Raw genomic sequence first — 19,987 nt, forward strand, 5'->3', positions numbered from 1 at the left:
TAGTCCATATATATATGTATATACTATATACATACATGTATATATATGGACTATCATTTGGAAAATCGTGCCAAGCCCCTGTGATTTAGTCCTACTATTCTCCGACAAAATAGGACCGTGTACCCAAGGACTGGTCTCATTTGGTTAGTTTATATCGACGAGGTAGCATTCTAAAGTAAACAAGACAAACGGCTTTTGCAAAATGGACAAAATCGGTGAGGGTGAAAGAGTCGGCCATTGCCATGGCTGCCATTCACAACCGCCTTATTTTCATTCATCTATTTCCAAAACTGAAAACAGCTATTTCAGGCACCCTTACTCTTACCCTAACATGCAGTGGATGGCTTTCTGAACAGCTAAGAAAAGGAGTTTTATAAAAGTGGAAATGAGGCTCTTAACCAAAATTCAAATCCTTCATTATGAGGCTCACAACTTATCAATCAACCCTTGTAATTATAATAGCTTACAATAATTTTCAGAAGTGTGACCATTGAGCTTTAACCTTGATCGATGACCTCAAAAATCTAATCCAGTGTAGGGCTTGGTGTAACTATTAGGGCTTGGTGTAACTATCTGTTTAAAGAATCTTTTGAATACTGTGAAGATTAACCAAAGGTCAATATATAGGCCACTAAAGGTCATGGGTCAATTTCAATCAGAGCGACATCTTTTGTTTGCATAAATCTTCTAACAATGTTATGATTCATCGTTTGAGGAAATGTTGCTAATTATCTCTCATCATAATCAGACACTCCCAAATTTATCTGTACCCACCTTGACCAAAGTTTAAATCTCAATAACTGAGTAATTAAAATTTAACTTCTGGTCAAGGTGGAATCAAGTAAAGCTGGTCCTGTTTGTTAACACAACTGATATCCTTCCGATCTAGGAATCTGTTAACAGGTTTATTGAATTAAATTGATCAGTTAGAAAACATCAGCTAACTGACATAAAATCATGACTCTAAGTTTTATAGTTCTGTAAAAGAAGTCATCTAAACTGACAGACAGATATCATGCTATGTATGAATTCATGATGAACTTCATGCTGGGAATGTTCGAAACTGATGATTTATTCAGTAAACTTCTTGATATCCCAGATTACTACTGATGTGATCTCATTTTATCTGAAATGAACATCATAGCACAATGGTGATTTGTTAAAATTATACAACTACTATAACAAGAATGTATCATTTATTTCAATATCATAATACTCATGATTGATGACATTTTTTATTTGAAAGTTCTGGACAGCTGCCAAGAAAATGACTAAACTTGAATGGTACCACACCCAGAAATCCTGTCAGCTTCATAAAGTACACTGTGTCCACTTTCCAAATATATTTGAGATGATTAGATATCTTCACACTTAAGTATGAAATGTGTATTATATTGTCTCTACACACAACATGAATTGATATTAATAGTGCTTTCAATATTATGAAAGCAAATAAATTAAAAAAAATTAAAAGTGTCATGGCAAAAGCTGAACACCATAATTTTGAGAAATTTTCATTGTCTTAAATACACAGATCTTATCTCCAGATATTTCCAGCCTCTCCAACACCAGACAAAACAGTGATTTATTTCAGTCATAACATGGCAGGTGTCAGTTTCAGGATGTCCGTTACAATGTCGTTGATTTCAGTTTCTGTCTGACAGACTAGATCCTGATAACATGAAGTATACAACACCTGCCTCACAAGGCCAGTCTGTCTCAGTGGCCCTGCTGCATGTACAAACACATTTGTATCAAATTACACACTTTTCCAGGTATGCATGAAGACACTCACCAATTACCTGCATTTTTGGGGTATTCGTTTCTATATTCTATAAAGATGTAGTGCTTTTATTTCAATATTACTTGGAAAAAAACTTCACACAATGTAGACATCATCATGAAAGTTTATACGAAGGACTGGAATTTCTCCCCACCTGCATGTTCAGAATATTTAGTTATCAACGCCTGTGTGCTCACACCTGTATGTATATTCACACCTGTATGTTCACACCTGTATGTTCATACCTGTATGTATGTTCACACCTGTATGTTTGTTCACACCTGCATGTTCACACCTGTATGTTTGTTCACACCTGTATGTTCACACCTGTATGTTTGTTCACACCTGTATGTTCACACCTGTATGTTTGTTCACACCTGTATGTTCACACCTGTATGTTTGTTCACATCCGTATGTTCACACCTGTATGTTCACACCTGTATGTTCACACCTATATGTTAACACCTGGTCATTATCTAATTAGTTTTGGTTTTTTCTCTGGTGGAGGTTTGATGACATTAGATGGCTTTTCTTCTGTTTTTTCTTGTTTTATCTCCTGTTTGACTGTCACTGCCTCTGGTTTGGGAGTATCCTCTGTAAATATAAAAAAAATCATCTTGAGGTACCGCATTAGAGAGGTTTATCTGACAAACATGATATTGTCTACAGGGTCCAGATTAGAGAGGTTTATCTGACAAATTTGATATTAACTACATGTCCAGATAAGAGAGGTTAATCTGACAAACTTGATATTAACTACAGGGTCCAGATTAGAGAGGTTCAACTTATACATACATTAGATTTATCTAAGTTATATGACATTAATGAAAGGTGTCAGATAAGAAAGATGTTTTAATGTATCTGTTTATCTGATTATAAGTATCACCTTATGAAACCTAAGGTATATATCTGATATAGCGACTACAAGTCAGTGAGAATGATTAAAGTTAACTCTATTTTACAAACAGAAACAAACTGATGAGACTTCACAATACATGTTGTTCATGACGTTACATCAGACATATCAATCCCCATACAGACCACCACGTTATGAAGATGATCTGTTTATAATTTTCTATTGTACAGGTTATCAAACACAGTAAATGGTGTGATCTGGTGAAGAGTTTGGTTTGGTTTGGTTTATTTTGTTTAACATCCTATTAACCGCTAAGGTCATTTAAGGACGGCCTCCCGTGCGTGCGATATGCATGCGTGTGGTGAGTGCGTATGTGTGTTTTGGGAGGCTGCGGTATGTTCGTGTTAAGTCTCCTTGTGATAGGCCGGAACTTTTGCCGATTTATAGTGCTACCTCACTGAGGCGTACTGCCGAAGACATCCGGCAGGACACCCCACCCGGTCACATTATACTGACAACGGGCGAACCAGTCTTCCCACTCCTTATATGCTGAGCGCTAAGCAGGAGCAGTAAGTAAGGAGTTCTCATCTTAGTACTAAATTCTAACCCACTTATCTATAGCGACCCATACTTGGAAATTATTTTTTATAACAAGGATTAGCAATAACTATTATTCTAAAGTCCATGTCAAGTGGTGAGTGTGCATGTGATTTATCAAATAAAGACATGTATATGAATTATAAGTACATTGATGGTGGGTATATTTTCAATGATTTTCGAGGTCAAATAAATGGCATGAAGTACATAAACATACTAGTAGAAAATTTGTAGGGAATTCAGTTTGACAAACGTAGGTTTAAGTTTTAAATAGCAGAGTTTAACCGGTAATGCAAAATATACATCCTGTTAAATTTGTGCCAAAATAAATAATCTAATTAAAATCAGATCTCTCATTACACTGTGTAGTGTAATGATGAAACACTTTTTTGTATCAAAGCCCAATAGCATGTCATGATAAATGTTATGAAGTTTCATAAAGATCAGATGAAAAATGAGCCTGCTGATCTAGATCCCCGACCAAGTTTAAAATGCTGAAAAAAGGTCAATAACTCTGTAAAAAAAAATGTCAAATCAAAATACCACACTCAAGAAAGCACAACTTAATGCCTAGAATATAAAGCATATCATGTTCAAAAGAGATTTTTTAAAACTGATTGAGGAGATCTATTACACAAAGTTCAAATGCTGAAAAAAAAAATCATCAAATCAAATGTCATGATCAAAATGGGAGTCAAACTTTAAAGAGACTGGTCTGAAAATGAGGGAGATCTCGAAATGAGGTTAAGATGCTGAAAACTAGAATAGCCACTTCTATAATTAGGACAATACAATATCATACAACATCATAATTACCATAAGGACAATACAATATCATACAATATCATAATTACCATAAGGACAATACAATATCATACAATATCATAATTACCATAGGTCAATACAATATCATACAATATCATAATTACCATAAGGACAATACAATATCATACAATATCATAATTACCATAGGTCAATACAATATCATAATTACCATAAGAACAATACAATATCATACAACATCATAATTACCATAAGGACAATACAATATCATACAATATCATAATTACCATAAGGACAATACAATATCATACAATATCATAATTACCATAAGGACAATACAATATCATACAATATCATAATTACCATAAGGACAATACAATATCATACAACATCATAATTACCATAAGGACAATACAATATCATAATTACCATAAGGTCCACAAGGATTCAAAGAGATTATTTAAAAATAAAGAAAGGGAATCTCCAGGATATATAAAACTGAAAAAGGGCAGTTACTCTTTGAAAATCATCAAATTAAAATGCTGTCTGGAAAATACAACTCCACATCACAGTTATCAATACAAAGTTCCAAGGTGATTGAAAACTGAGGGAAGAGATCTCTAGACAAAAAATAATGTTACATACAGATTAGTATATAAAAATGTATCAGTAATGATCTGTAATCTGATGTTGAAGTAGGATGTGGTTCATGGACAAAGCCATTTAAATTCGTCCATACATTTATTACAGTGTGTCTTTATATAGACTTGTGTTTTATCATTTTAGCATGAACAAACAGTAAAGGGACCATTTGTCTGACAATGTAAAATGAAATAAGATGCATGGACATGCTTTCATATCATCTATCTCCACAGCTGGGGGTATCCCCTGGCCTAGTGACATCTATCTCTACAGCTGGGGGTATCCCCCGGTACAGTCCTAGTGACACCTATCTCTACAGCTGGGGGTATCCCCTGACCTAGTGACACCTATCTCCACAGCTGGGGGTATCCCCTGGACTAGTGACACCTATCTCCACAGCTGGGGGTATCCCCTGGACTAGTGACACCTATCTCCACAGCTGGGGGTATCCCCCGGTACAGGCCTAGTGACACCTATCTCCACAGCTGGGGGTATCCCCCGGTACAGGCCTAGTGACACCTATCTCCACAGCAGGGGGTATCCCCCGGTAGTGGCCTAGTGACACCTATCTCCACAGCTGGGGGTATCCCCTGGTATGGGCCTAGTGACACCTATCTCTACAGCTGGGGGTATCCTCTGGTAGTGGCCTAGTGACACCTATCTCTACAGCTGGGGGTATCCCCCGGTAGTGGCCTAGTGACACCTATCTCCACAGCTGGGGGTATCCCCCGGTAGTGGCCTAGTGACACCTATCTCTACAGCTGGGGGTATCCCCTGGTACAGGCCTAGTGACACCTATCTCTACAGCTGGGGGTATCCTCTGGTAGTGGCCTAGTGACACCTATCTCTACAGCTGGGGGAATCCTCTGGTAGTGGCCTAGTGACACCTATCTCCACAGCTGGGGGTATCCCCTGGTACAGGCCTAGTGACACCTATCTCCACAGCTGGGGGTATCCCCCGTTAGTTGCCTAGTGACACCTATCTCCACAGCTGGGGGTATCCCCCGGTACAGGCCTAGTGACACCTATCTCTACAGCTGGGGGTATCCCCCGGTAGTGGCCTAGTGACACCTATCTCCACAGCTGGGGGTATCCCCGGTAGTGGCCTAGTGACACCTATCTCTACAGCTGGGGGCATCCTCTGGTAGTGGCCTAGTGACACCTATCTCTACAGCTGGGGTATCCCCCGGTACAGGCCTAGTGACACCTATCTCCACAGCTGGGGGTATCCCCCGGTAGTGGCCTAGTGACACCTATCTCCACAGCTGGGGTATCCCCTGGCCTAGTGACACCTATCTCTACAGCTGGGGGTATCCCCTGGCCTAGTGACACCTATCTCCATAGCTGGGGGTATCCCCTGGCCTAGTGACACCTATCTCCATAGCTGGGGGTATCCCCTGGCCTAGTGACACCTATCTCCACAGCTGGGGGTATCCCCTGGCCTAGTGACACCTATCTCCATAGCTGGGGGTATCCCCTGGCCTAGTGACACCTATCTCCACAGCTGGGGGTATCCCCCGGTAGTGGCCTAGTGACACCTATCTCCACAGCTGGGGTATCCCCCGGTAGTGGCCTAGTGACACCTATCTCCACAGCTGGGGGTATCCCCTGGCCTAGTGACACCTATCTCCACAGCTGGGGGTATCCCCTGGCCTAGTGACACCTATCTCCACAGCTGGGGTATCCCCCGGTAGTGGCCTAGTGACACCTATCTCCACAGCTGGGGGTATCCCCCGGTAGTGGCCTAGTGACACCTATCTCCACAGCTGGGGTATCCCCCGGTAGTGGCCTAGTGACACCTATCTCCACAGCTGGGGGTATCCCCCAGTAGTGGCCTAGTGACACCTATCTCTACAGCTGGGGGTATCCCCCGGTAGTGGCCTAGTGACACCTATCTCCACAGCTGGGGGTATCCCCTGGCCTAGTGACACCTATCTCCACAGCTGGGGGTATCCCCCGGTAGAGGTCTAGTGACACCTATCTCCACAGCTGGGGGTATCCCCTGGCCTAGTGACACCTATCTCCACAGCTGGGGGTATCCCCTGGCCTAGTGACACCTATCTCTACAGCTAGGGGTATCCCCCGGTAGTGGCCTAGTGATACCTATCCCTACAGCTGGGGGTATCTCCTGGCCTAGTGACACCTATCTCCACAGCTGGGGGTATCCCCTGGCCTAGTGACACTTATCTCCACAGCTGGGGGTATCCCCTGGCCTAGTGACACCTATCTCCACAGCTGGGGGCATCCTCTGGTAGTGGCCTAGTGACACCTATCTCCACAGCGGGGGTATCCCCCGTTAGTGGCCTAGTGATACCTATCTCTACAGTTGGGGGTATCCCCTGGCCTAGTGACACCTATCTCCACAGCTGGGGTATCCCCCAGTAGTGGCCTAGTGACACCTATCTCTACAGCTGGGGGTATCCCCCGTTAGTGGCCTAGTGATACCTATCTCTACAGTTGGGGGTATCTCCTGGCCTAGTGACACCTATCTCCACAGCTGGGTGTATCCCCTGGCCTAGTGACACCTATCTCCACAGCTGGGGGTATCCCTCGGTAGTTGCCTAGTGACACCTATCTCCACAGCTGGGGTATCCCCTGGTAGTGGCCTAGTGACACCTATCTCCACAGCTGGGGGTATCCCCCGGTAGTTGCCTAGTGACACCTATCTCCACAGCTGGGGGTATCCCCCGGTAGTTGCCTAATGACACCTGTCTCCACAGCTGGGGGTATCCCCTGGCCTAGTGACACCTATCTCCACAGCTGGGGGTATTCCCCGGTAGTGGCCTAGTGACACCTATCTCCACAGCTGGGGGTATCCCCTGGCCTAGTGACACCTATCTCCACAGCTGGGGGTATTCCCCGGTAGTGGCCTAGTGACACCTATCTCCACAGCTGGGGGTATCCCCTGGCCTAGTGACACCTATCTCCACAGCTGGGGGTATCCCCGGTAGAGGCCTAGTGACACCTATCTCCACAGCTGGGGGTATCCCCCGGTAGTTGCCTAGTGACACCTATCTCCACAGCTGGGGGTATCCCCCAATAGTGGCTTGGTGAGAACTTGTCTACTTTGTATGTCCAAAACACAAGTGATTCTGCACACATCATATCAAACAATTTTACATATCATAATATTATATTATACACTTTGTACATGTATAAGTTTACATTAGTTCCTCTAAGTCACATAAATACCTCTAACTACAGGTAACCACATAGATACTTCTAACTACAGGTAACCACATAAATACTTCTAACTATAGGTAACCACATAAATACCTCTAACTACAGGTAACCACATAGATACATCTAACTACAGGTAACCACATAGATACCTCTAACTACAGGTAACCACATAAATACCTCTAACTACAGGTAACCACATAGATACATCTAACTACAGGTAACCACATAGATACTTCTAACTACAGGTAACCACATAGATACCTCTAACTACAGGTAACCACATAAATACTTCTAACTACAGGTAACCACATAAATACAGGTAACCACATAAATACATCTAACTACAAGTAACCATATAAATACCTCTAACTACAGTTAACCATATACAAATGTAAATACCTCTAACTACAGTTAACCACATAAATACCTCTAACTACAGGTAACCACATAAATACTTCTAACTACAGGTAACCACATAAATACCTCTAACTACAGGTAACCACATAAATACTTCTAACTACAGGTAACCACATAAATACCTCTAACTACAGGTAACCACATATACTGCTATAAGTAAAATGTCCTTTCTAGAAAGTTTTTTTTAAACTATGAAACTAGATATAGCACAAGACAGGTAGAGTTATCTCCCTTGCAGGTTACAATAAGTGTGTGCCACATCTAGTTGAGTGTAACAGAATGCTCGTGTAACAGAATGCTCATATATTTTCTAAGTACTAGTATTTCCACTTCGTGGAATAAAATTACAAAAAATCTTTTTGAACATAGAATTAAGAATTAAGTCCTGTAGGCATATCAATAATCTACAGACTACAGCTTCTGACCTTCCAAATAAAATTGGTCCATTCTAAGCAGTTGTATACATGTGTAGCAACACACTAGCAAGTAAAATCCATTACCGTGGTAGTCATCCCCTCTCATCTCTAGTCGGTGGCGATAATCTGGAGATCTCACCTTTGACCTCTGTGGACTGGGTTGGGGATATAGATGACTCTGTAATGATGGGAACCTCACCTTTGACCTCTGTGGGCTAGGTTTGGGGTATGAATGATTTTGTACAATGATGGAAATATCTCACCTTTGACCTCTGTGGGCTGCGTGGGGGGTATGAACTTAGGAGGGAATTTTTTAGACAACTCTCCAAGTAACAAGTCCACTCTCTGTCGCTGGAACATGGAGCTTGGCTCTTCTTTCTTCTTCTTTTCCTTTGAATCTTTTTTATCTGTGATATAAAAATTTAGATATCTATGATGCAAGGGAGATGACCACAAAAAATATATTCAGCTTTTAAAAATCTCAAGTTAGATTTTTAATTCAACAAAACTGACCTCCATGTACCAATCTAAGGATACTACAGATAGAATTTCAGGAACTCCTCATGTATATGTTCTAGTCTGGAAGTCCATGTATACCTCCATATACAGACTGTAAGTGTATACAGTAGGTTAGTGTATATCACTAGATGCTGTATACAAATGTGACAATATACCATTACTACATTGTACAAACTGTATTTATCCTGTAATGAAGCCCGAGGGGCCAACACAAAGTAGGAGATATTATAAAATGTATATATTTAGGCGCATACTAATACTAATTTTTGCCTATGAATGAATTTAAATAGTTTTAGTGCAACCACAGTGCTTGCTGCAGAAAACAATATTCAGAAATTGTAATCTCTTCTGATAAATACTTGTACAGTACAGACTTACCTGATAAATACTTGTACAGTACAGACTTACCTGAACTCTCCTGATAAATATGTGTACAGTACAGACTTACCTGATAAATATGTGTACAGTATAGACTTACCTGAAGTCTCCTGATAAATACTTGTACAGTACAGACTTACCTGAACTCTTCTGATAAATACTTGTACAGTACAGACTTACCTGATAAATACTTGTACAGTACAGACTTATCTGATAAATACTTGTACAGTACAGACTTACCTGATAAATACTTGTACGGTACAGACTTACCTGATAAATACTTGTACAGTACAGACTTACCTGATAAATACTTGTACAGTACAGACTTACCTGATAAATACTTGTACAGTACAGACTTACCTGAACTCTCCTGATAAATATGTGTACAGTACAGACTTACCTGATAAATATGTGTACAGTATAGACTTACCTGAAGTCTCCTGATAAATACTTGTACAGTACAGACTTACCTGAACTCTTCTGATAAATACTTGTACAGTAAAGACTTACCTGATAAATACTTGTACAGTACAGACTTACCTGATAAATACTTGTATGGTACAGATTTACCTGAACTCTCCTGATAAATACTTGTACAGTACAGACTTACCTGATAAATACTTGTACAGTACAGACTTATCTGATAAATACTTGTACAGTACAGACTTACCTGATAAAAACTTGTACAGTACAGACTTACCTGAACTCTCCTGATAAATACTTGTACAGTACAGACTTACCTGATAAATATGTGTACAGTATAGACTTACCTGATAAATACTTGTACAGTACAGACTTATCTGATAATTACCTGTACAGTACAGACTTACCTGATAAATACTTGTACAGTACAGACTTACCTGAACTCTCCAGATAAATACTTGTACAGTACAGACTTACCTGAACTCTCCTGATAAATACTTGTACAGTACAGACTTACCTGAACTCTCCAGATAAATACTTGTACAGTACAGACTTACCTGAACTCTCCAGATAAATACTTGTACAGTACAGACTTACCTGAACTCTCCTGATAAATACTTGTACAGTACAGACTTACCTGAAATCTCCTGATAAATACTTGTACAGTACAGACTTACCTGAACTCTCCAGATAAATACTTGTACAGTACAGACTTACCTGAACTCTCCTGATAAATACTTGTACAGTACAGACTTACCTGAAATCTCCTGATAAATACTTGTACAGTACAGACTTACCTGAACTCTCCAGATAAATACTTGTACAGTACAGACTTACCTGAACTCTCCAGATAAATACGTGTACAGTACAGACTTACCTGAACTCTCCAGATAAATACGTGTACAGTACAGACTTACCTGAACTCTCCAGATAAATACGTGTACAGTACAGACTTACCTGAACTCTCCAGATAAATACTTGTACAGTACAGACTTACCTGAACTCTCCAGATAAATACGTGTACAGTACAGACTTACCTGAACTCTCCTGATAAATACTTGTACAGTACAGACTTACCTGAACTCTCCTGATAAATACTTGTACAGTACAGACTTACCTGAACTCTCCTGATAAATACCTGTACAGTACAGACTTACCTGAACTCTCCTGATCCTTGAACTCCCACCAATAACCTTTACTGGGGTGATACTTTGAGAAGGACTGGGCTGTAGATAAAAATTATTTGTGGTCATTTTTAACATTTGATTCCAACACAAAGGAATTTGATCAAGCACTAGTTATTCTTATTCCAAAGATCATGTCCATACTGTATAGCCATTTATTTTTGTGGGTAAATATATTCAAAATTTTCATTAAAAACAAAAGAATCAAATTTTAACAATTTCAAAGTTTGTGATCTGGTGATAACAGGATATCTTATTTTCGCAAATATTGCCCACACTGTCAATGATGACAGAAATAGTGGAAATATCACCCCCGTGAAAAAAACTAGCTATATGATATGTTCCTAGAACCATGATGGTTAATTATGAAATATCCTTGTAAAATAAATGTAACTTGTTGACACAGTACTGCACAGTAGAAAAGTAAAATTATAAACAATGAAAATGGAATTCTGCTTAGATCTCCTATTCGTTGTGAAAAATGTTAAACGTCAGGGGTTAAACTAGGCCTAGTTTACCATCCATTAATGGTATAAGCGGTTTTTCCTTTAGTCCAAAGCAAGAAAAAAAAATCCTGAACCATAGACAATTCCTCAAAGTAGGAAAATGCAAATGATAATATCTTACAGGTCACTTTGATTTGAGAACAGGATATTATATTTAGCATGAGAATGATTTCATGAACAGAGATTTACTGGATTTTGGGGTAGTAAAATATTCCACATTTTCAATTACATTTGTATCAAATTTGATTTTGACTACCTGAGTATCTCAATTTCAAATGATTGAAAAAAATCACATCATCAATTCAGACGCGAACTTCAAGACATTTCATATTTACCTTTATTCATTTTTCCATAAAAATGGACCTTTGATTACCTGGCTACGTGTAAACTTTTTCAAATTAAAGTTTAACATTAATATGACCTCTGTAAGTGATCATAAATTTCATCTGGCATGCATTAAGAAAATTTCCCAAAATTTGCAATACTGAACCAAATTAAAGTGTGTATTATCTTACCTTCATCAAATGCTGATTTCAAGTTAGACAAGGTATTTAACTGAAAAAGAAAAGTGAATACTGTTAATTAGGACTTATTTGATTAGACTGAAAAGAGAAAAGTACCCACCAAGCGCTGTGAAAAATTGGTCGAGAAAACAATATGGCAGACAAAATTCTGTCAACAGAAAGACAAGACAGACATTTACCCTTTAACCTCTCAGCCCTCGTTGTTGACAATATACCATGAAAACACAGATGTTTGTAAGTATTTTCTTTAAATACCCCCGGTACTATTAGATTGTACCTTTTTGTATACATGTATACACCATAATTACACCTTAATCTGTAATGGCCTATAGATAGTGACCATGGTAACTGACCAGTCTGGAGTTGTGTACCTTTTTGTATACATGTATATACCATAATTACACCTTAATCTGTAATGGCCTATAGATAGTGACCATGGTAACTGACCAGTCTGGAGTTGTGTACCTTTTTGTATACATGTATACACCATAATTACACCTTAATCTGTAATGGCCTATAGATAGTGACCATGGTAACTGACCAGTCTGGAGTTGTGTACCTTTTTGTATACATGTATACACCATAATTACACCTTAATCTGTAATGGCCTATAGATAGTGACCATGGTAACTGACCAGTCTGGAGTTGTGTACCTTTTTGTATACATGTATACACCATAATTACACCTTAATCTGTAATGGCCTATAGATAGTGACCATGGTAACTGACCAGTCTGGAGTTGTGTACCTTTTTGTATACATGTATACACCATAATTACACCTTAATCTGTAATGGCCTATAGATAGTGACCATGGTAACTGACCAGTCTGGAGTTGTGTACCTTTTTGTATACATGTATACACCATAATTACACCTTAATCTGTAATGGCCTATAGATAGTGACCATGGTAACTGACCAGTCTGGAGTTGTGTACCTTTTTGTATACATGTATACACCATAATTACACCTTAATCTGTAATGGCCTATAGATAGTGACCATGGTAACTGACCAGTCTGGAGTTGATGACTGAGGCGAGGTCCGGAGCTTGGTACACCACTCCAGCGATGATGTAGTAGTCCGCCAATGGCACCACTGTAATATGATAAGTGTATGTGGATTTTACCTCAAATGTGTGTTCCATTATTTCAAACCTAATACATTGTACATGCAATTTGATAAAAACTCCTGTTTACTTAATAAACCTATTTAATGGAGAAAGTTTCAATACAATATCAGGATTAAAACACAGAGTTTTTTTTTTTTTTAGAAATGACATTCTATTTGCTATTCTTGAACATAGCTAATAATATTCTCAGGTTAAAACACAAAAGATGATATTGGTAGATAAGTGAGGTTAGTAATTCTTTACAGCTTTCATTAAGTGCACTCTTCCACTTTACAAGATTAACGTCAGGGTGTGCTTACCAGGTATGTTGAATATAGTGCTTCAAATCAGGAGTGGGATCATGGTAACATATACATTTATTTATAAAAAAATATAGATACTGTATTTGAATGTACATGGATCAACATACAACCAAATGTTATTTTGACCCAAATTATGCACAATCCCCAACAGTAAGTACTTCTATAAGTTTATACAAACCATGATTTGGACCATTTCTTTCCTGTTTTCTAACGACGTACAAAATTGGTTCTTGTGTATGCAATAATATATATTCCACGCCAACCATGTTACTGAAATAAGAATCATAATAATTACAAGAACATCTGTGAAGGTAATTATAGAATAGACAGGGAACAGGCTACAGACTTTGGCTATAACTGGCCAGGATACACAGTCCGATTTCAGTTGTAGAAGGCAAGAAAATTTCTGATCATCCTACACATTTTTACACTTCATGCGACTAAAAGTTTTGTGATATAGAAAACACAAACAGCTGACTGATAAACACATGGAATTCGTTAGATATTCTTTAGCAATACTCAATTAGAATCAGTATACATGTACAAGAATATGATTGTATCTGATCTTGAGAAAAACTTACTTTAATTGATCAAGGCTTAATCTCTGCATTTTGATGATTTCATTGTTGCAGGTGTGGTCGTAAAAAGGGTTGCTCCTCTCGCTGAAGTAGTCCATCACATTAGAGGTGTTCAGCAGTGGGATGAATGTGCTGTCATGCCAGCTAATGCCAAGAGCACCGGCATTCAAATCTGTAAAATTAAAATTAAACTGAGCATTAGTAATGTAAGATTTTCCAAATCTTTGCAATCATAGAAATTTCTGGTCAGTTCTTGATATACATTGTACATATGTAGCGAGACTGGAATGGGTCGATCATTGACGACAAGGTAGCTCAATTGACAGAGCATCCATCTAGTGATCAGAGGTCCTGGGTTCGAACCCTGATGTGGCTGCTACAATTTCTCTTGTTACAAAATTGGCCAGCTACAGCTTGCAAACCCTTGTTGAATATTGGGAGTATACTTAACCAGGGGATAACGGTACTTGTTGTCTTTGCAGGAGAAGACATGAAAAAAAGAGGAATTTAGCAAGACTTGACTGGATCGATCATCAGCAACCAAGTAGCTCAATTGGTAGAGCATCTGTCTGTGTTCAGAGGTCCCGTTCGAACCCAGGTCTGGCTGCTACATTTTCATTTTCTCCTGCTACACATAAAATGTACAGGTACATGCACTAAGTATGTTCTCTGACTTAAAATCCGGCAATGTATCATGGTAAAATCAAAGGCTCTAAATAGAACAAATAATGTAAGAATTTCCATTTTACCTGTCATTTCTAGTTCGTTACAAATGGATCGCACATTTATATATATATGTAGGGGTGTCTGGTTGAATCTGCCCAGGGAAAAATATATTTTATGTGTATAACTATACTCTAGTCTATGTAGATTTACTTTTCATATGATTCAATAATCTACATGTATGAGTAATAAATATTACGCATTAAATAAGGTTCACGAGCTTTGTCTGGTATTGTTATTTGTCGATGTAAGTTCAAATTAATACAAATTTATTTATATAAGGTAATATGAGGTACATAAAGACACTATATTTCAAAGTGATTATAATCAAGTTTGTATTCTGATTAGGATAATAACCCTTAAGCAAACATGGCTTACGGCACGCATGGATGTGGCGCTGGGCCGTGTTGTTACAACTGAGTTGCTCACAGTCAGAGTCTCTCATTTTCAGGCCTTCATTTCTAGGTGTGATCCATTTCATATAATGATGTTGTGACATGACCGGGAATCGAACCCATGCAGGATCTCCCACTTGGTAGGCGAGCATTCTAACCATTGTGCCAAAAATCCGGACGGTAGGCTCGAGGGTCTAAAGCTGCCTAATTTTACCACATTTCTCCCCATCTTAATTTTGATGTCCTTTTCGATCTCTCTGAGATCATACCCGGTTTGACTTACGGTAGCTACCACACATCATTTCTGACGGTGATCCATTCATATAGGACAAGAACAGTCATCACCAGATGGAGCGGGAAAATCCGTTTGTCGATGACGCCATTGTTGTGGCCGGACGGAGAATCAAACCTGGGACCTCCTGCTTGGTAGGCCGGCGTTCTAACCATTGTACCAGAAGTCCGGACGTTAGGCTCGAGGGTCAAACGCTGCCTAATTTTATCACAATGATATATTATATCATTTGTTACCAACACCTTTGATTAGCTACTGTTATAACGGAAATGAGTTTCACACTTTTGTCCTATTTTCCGGAAAAGTAGATAAAAGTGTCAAATGCTCTTCCGATACAACAGTACAGTACTTCAACTACATTGTAGCAAGCCTACAGTAGCTAAGCTGCAACTGGTAGCTGTGCTTATAGTCTCCATATACTTGAGTAGACAATATTTATCTTCGTTTAACTTAAATATTTACCAATGTACTACATATATTTTCAATTATATACTTATTTCAATTATTACCTTTGTCCATTATTGTGTAAATGAGGAGAATGCCGCAGACCACTAGTCGTTTCTATTATCTTTGTATGGACGACGCCATTTTGTTTGTCACGTGACCAAATGTGAGGCAGGTTCGATTAGAAATTCTGACGAAAAAGATTATCTTGATATCATGTTGGGTTTCGTTTCGGAGCATATTTATACTTCATACGATTTGTGTGTTTGCAATATACATAACATTTTCATCTTTCATAGAGTGAAAATGACACATCCACATTGAAGAAGAACACGATATAATATCGGTATGCATTACAGGGTGGTAAAACATAAAGTACATCATAGCAGAGACATATATACAGAGAGATTAGTAACATCGCTATTTCCCCGTACACATAGTGGCTCCCTTTATTCGTGACCACTCAAGCATATCCCTTATCGAGAGCGTCCTGTCTCCTATCAAACACACGCGAGCGCAGGTAAATCGGGCTATGCGCATGTGTGTATCGTAGTATTGGAACTTATTCGACATGTTCTGGTTAATCCGCCATTACCAAAAACCAAAACATCGTCATTTTAAATACACACAGAAAGCACATCGTTTTATTTTGGCCACTACAAAAGTTACCACATTAACCAAAAACTATCAAACTTATGGGATATAGTCTTATTGATCATGCATATTGTTGTCATTTATCCGTATTTTCGAAAATCCATTGGGTCCTATTCGACATGTCCAAGTTTGTAATTAAGCCGCCATTACGTCAGACCAAAACATCGTCAATTTTAAACGCACACAAAAAGCACATCGTTTTATTTAGGCCACTACAAAAGTTACCACATTAACCAAAAACTATCATACTTATGGAATGTGGTCTTGATTATCATGCACATTGTTGTCATTTATCCGTATTCTCGAAAACCCCATAGGGACTTTTCGAAAATTGGAGATTCCCGCCGATCTTTCCTGCGTTGTGCTTGACTTTCATACTCAAAATACAAACACTTGGACATCAAATTGTGATATATTTCATATTGATGACACTTCTGCACTTTGATATTAATAAAATTAAAGCACATAATTGGATCTTGGTGATGATTTCAAATAGAAATTATCGATAATTATGTGTCTGGTTTTCAAGTTTTCTCCAATATGGCGTCTAGTGAAGACTAAACCGAGCGACCGCAAAGGATTGTGGGAAGGTCAGGGGCCACTATGTAAACACAAGGGCAAATAGAGAGCTGCCAATCTCTCTGTATATATGTCTCTGATCATAGCAGGGACATATATCTTATTATACGTCCCTGATCATAGTGTCTTTAACATATTTCTTATTTTCAATCGATCATAACTATTCTTTGTCAGAGATCCCAATGCATAGCCAGGGACATTTATATCTGACCCTTGTGATCTTGAAAATAGGTGAAGGTCATTAATACGAAGAAACTGCTGCTAATGGACTTCTGAAATGAAGAAGGAAAATCCTTGAACGTTTTATAAATACTTCTCTTTTTAGTAACTCTTCAACTACGAACAACATATCAGAGACATGTCTCTGAACATATACAAAAATGCTCAATGTGTAACAGAAAGGAGAAATGAAAAATACCCAGGGTCTCGAACCAGTGACCTCTCGCGGTCCGAGCTGACTTATTTTCCCACAAGAATAAAACATTTGTTGTTCCCATCATAGGGGATAGATCCCTAAAGTTTCTCTCGATACATAAAATGATAGTGTAACTGTTACAACTTAATTTTTGATTGTTCAAAAAATATATTTAGATGGACCACAAAAGTTAAATTCAACTTGCAGATCACAGTCATTCAACATAACATCATCTGACAGGACAAAATACCTGATAAAATTATGCATGTTAATGAAAAAGATACAAATATATTTTAAAGATCGTTTGAAAGAATAAACCTGAAAAACTGAATAACTTCGTATCACAATATTTCGCCCCAAAACTGAAATCAATCAAGTCTAATATTTCAGATTAAGATTTTAAATCACGTGTATATACGTGTCAAACTGACTACGGGTTGCTGTACCGGGATGTTACGTGGTAAGTTTGGATCCTCCCAACCCCCACCCATGTACATCATATATATAAAAAAAAAATGTCAATAACGATTCTAAAATTATAAATATGACTTTCTTTCTATGATGTAGTGTGGAGCCCGAACCAGGATATGCCAAAACAAAAGATTGTTTTATAATTGCGAGAGAAGTGGGGAGATTATGCCCAGCGCGACGGATCAGATACGTGTCGGTGACTTGCCTCGGAATGTATAGCATATTTGCAAACGTTTTTTTTTTCTTTGGGGGGGGGGGGGGGGGGGGGGGGGGGGTATCTATATAATGAACACCACGTCTGAATGTGCTATATATATACACACACTAGGGGAGGTCCAAATACAGTAGTCTGTAAAAAGTTCTCAAGCCCCTGTGATACATGTATAGGAGGTTAGCATGTGTCACCTAGTGTCCAACATTATGTACCATGATGACAACCATAGTATCCTGTATCGACTCCATTACGATTTCCGCAAATTAAGATCATGCAAGTGTCATCTTTAAGATTTCTTGGAAGATGTATCACAGACTGTAGATGATGGAAAGCAGAGCGATGTCCTCATCATGGACTTCTCTAAGGCGTTTGATAGAATGAATCATTCTCTACTCTGTCACAAACCTAGATACTATGTAGTAAATGATAAATTCAACATCTGAATAGAAAGTTTACTATCAGGCAGTGAACATATGTGCTTGTCAAGTGGCCAAAAAATCTGAACCCGTCAAAGTAACATCATGGGTGCCTCAAGGCTCTGTCATCGGCCCATGTCTTTTCCTTCTCTATATAAACGGCATCTCCAAAAAACATCAACTCTACTGTTTAGCTTTTTGCTGACGATGCCTTCTTGTATCTGACAGTGAGTTCGAAGTCAGATGCAGATAGCTTACTTAAAGACCTAGACATGTTGGCACTCTGGGAACGTCGTTGGAATATGTCATGTCATCCCGATAAATGTTAATCCTATCCATCAAAACCCAGTGCAGCTCTCTCACAAGCTACATGGAAAGGAACATAATCATGTAACATAGGCGAAATACTTCAGAGTAACTCTCCAGTCAAATCCCAACTGGGAAGCCCATATTCAACCCTGGGCTTTTCAAGAAGAAACATCAAAATAGGTTCCAAAAATGTCAAAACGCACGCATACCGGGGTACTTTTCATTGGTAAGACCAGCCTTAGAATATGCTTGTCCTATCTGGGATCTATATTTGAAAAATGACATAAACAGGATTGAAATGGTTCAACGCAGAGCTGCCCGACTAGAGACAGCTCTAGTGTTGGAGATATGATAAACATCCTGGAGTGACGCTCTTAGTAAATAGAAGAAAAGACGCAAGGCTTGCATTATTTTTCAAAATCAAGCATGACCTAATGGCCGCAAAGAAAAGTCACTCATTCCCATTCTAATTCATATCAATTTCCATCATATAGAACACACACTGGAAAATCCTCATTCTTTCCCGGGACAATCACCGTTTGGAATGCCTTATCGTCACACATCACTCTAGAATCTTAAAATCATATTTTATTCAGGCCTGTTAGTAAACCAAAATTATTTTATCATTTTTTTTCCAGCGTTTAAGCTCCCCTCTTTGCCAATTAAGTTGTGCAATATCCTATAGATATCGACACCTTAGAACATTCAAAGAGGTAAAGTCCTGCATGGTTTCACATGGATATTGTCCTCGTACGCATTGGACTTTTGCAATGACGTCACAATTACTGTCATTCACCATGAATGCAAGAAAAATAGCAATCCAACCAGTACATTGATATTAGCTATTAATGCATTC

General features: G+C 38.8%; 1 protein-coding gene across 1 annotated transcript; it reads right to left on the minus strand.

The window, feature by feature from the left end:
- Positions 1 to 1,181: 1,181 nt before the first annotated feature.
- Positions 1,182 to 16,264, minus strand: LOC117323198 (mediator of RNA polymerase II transcription subunit 6-like). Its single transcript, XM_033878255.1, has 8 exons — positions 16,139 to 16,264; positions 14,223 to 14,391; positions 13,820 to 13,911; positions 13,223 to 13,305; positions 12,203 to 12,242; positions 11,155 to 11,223; positions 8,941 to 9,084; positions 1,182 to 2,377 (listed from the first exon to the last, which is right to left on the minus strand). Exons 1-8 carry the CDS (start codon positions 16,146 to 16,148, stop codon positions 2,256 to 2,258), a joined length of 729 nt encoding a protein of 242 aa, XP_033734146.1. The 5' UTR covers positions 16,149 to 16,264; the 3' UTR covers positions 1,182 to 2,255.
- Between the last annotated feature and the right edge of the window lie 3,723 nt (positions 16,265 to 19,987).

This window comes from Pecten maximus, chromosome 3, assembly GCF_902652985.1.
Source record: "Pecten maximus chromosome 3, xPecMax1.1, whole genome shotgun sequence".
Lineage (NCBI taxonomy): Eukaryota > Metazoa > Mollusca > Bivalvia > Pectinida > Pectinidae > Pecten > Pecten maximus.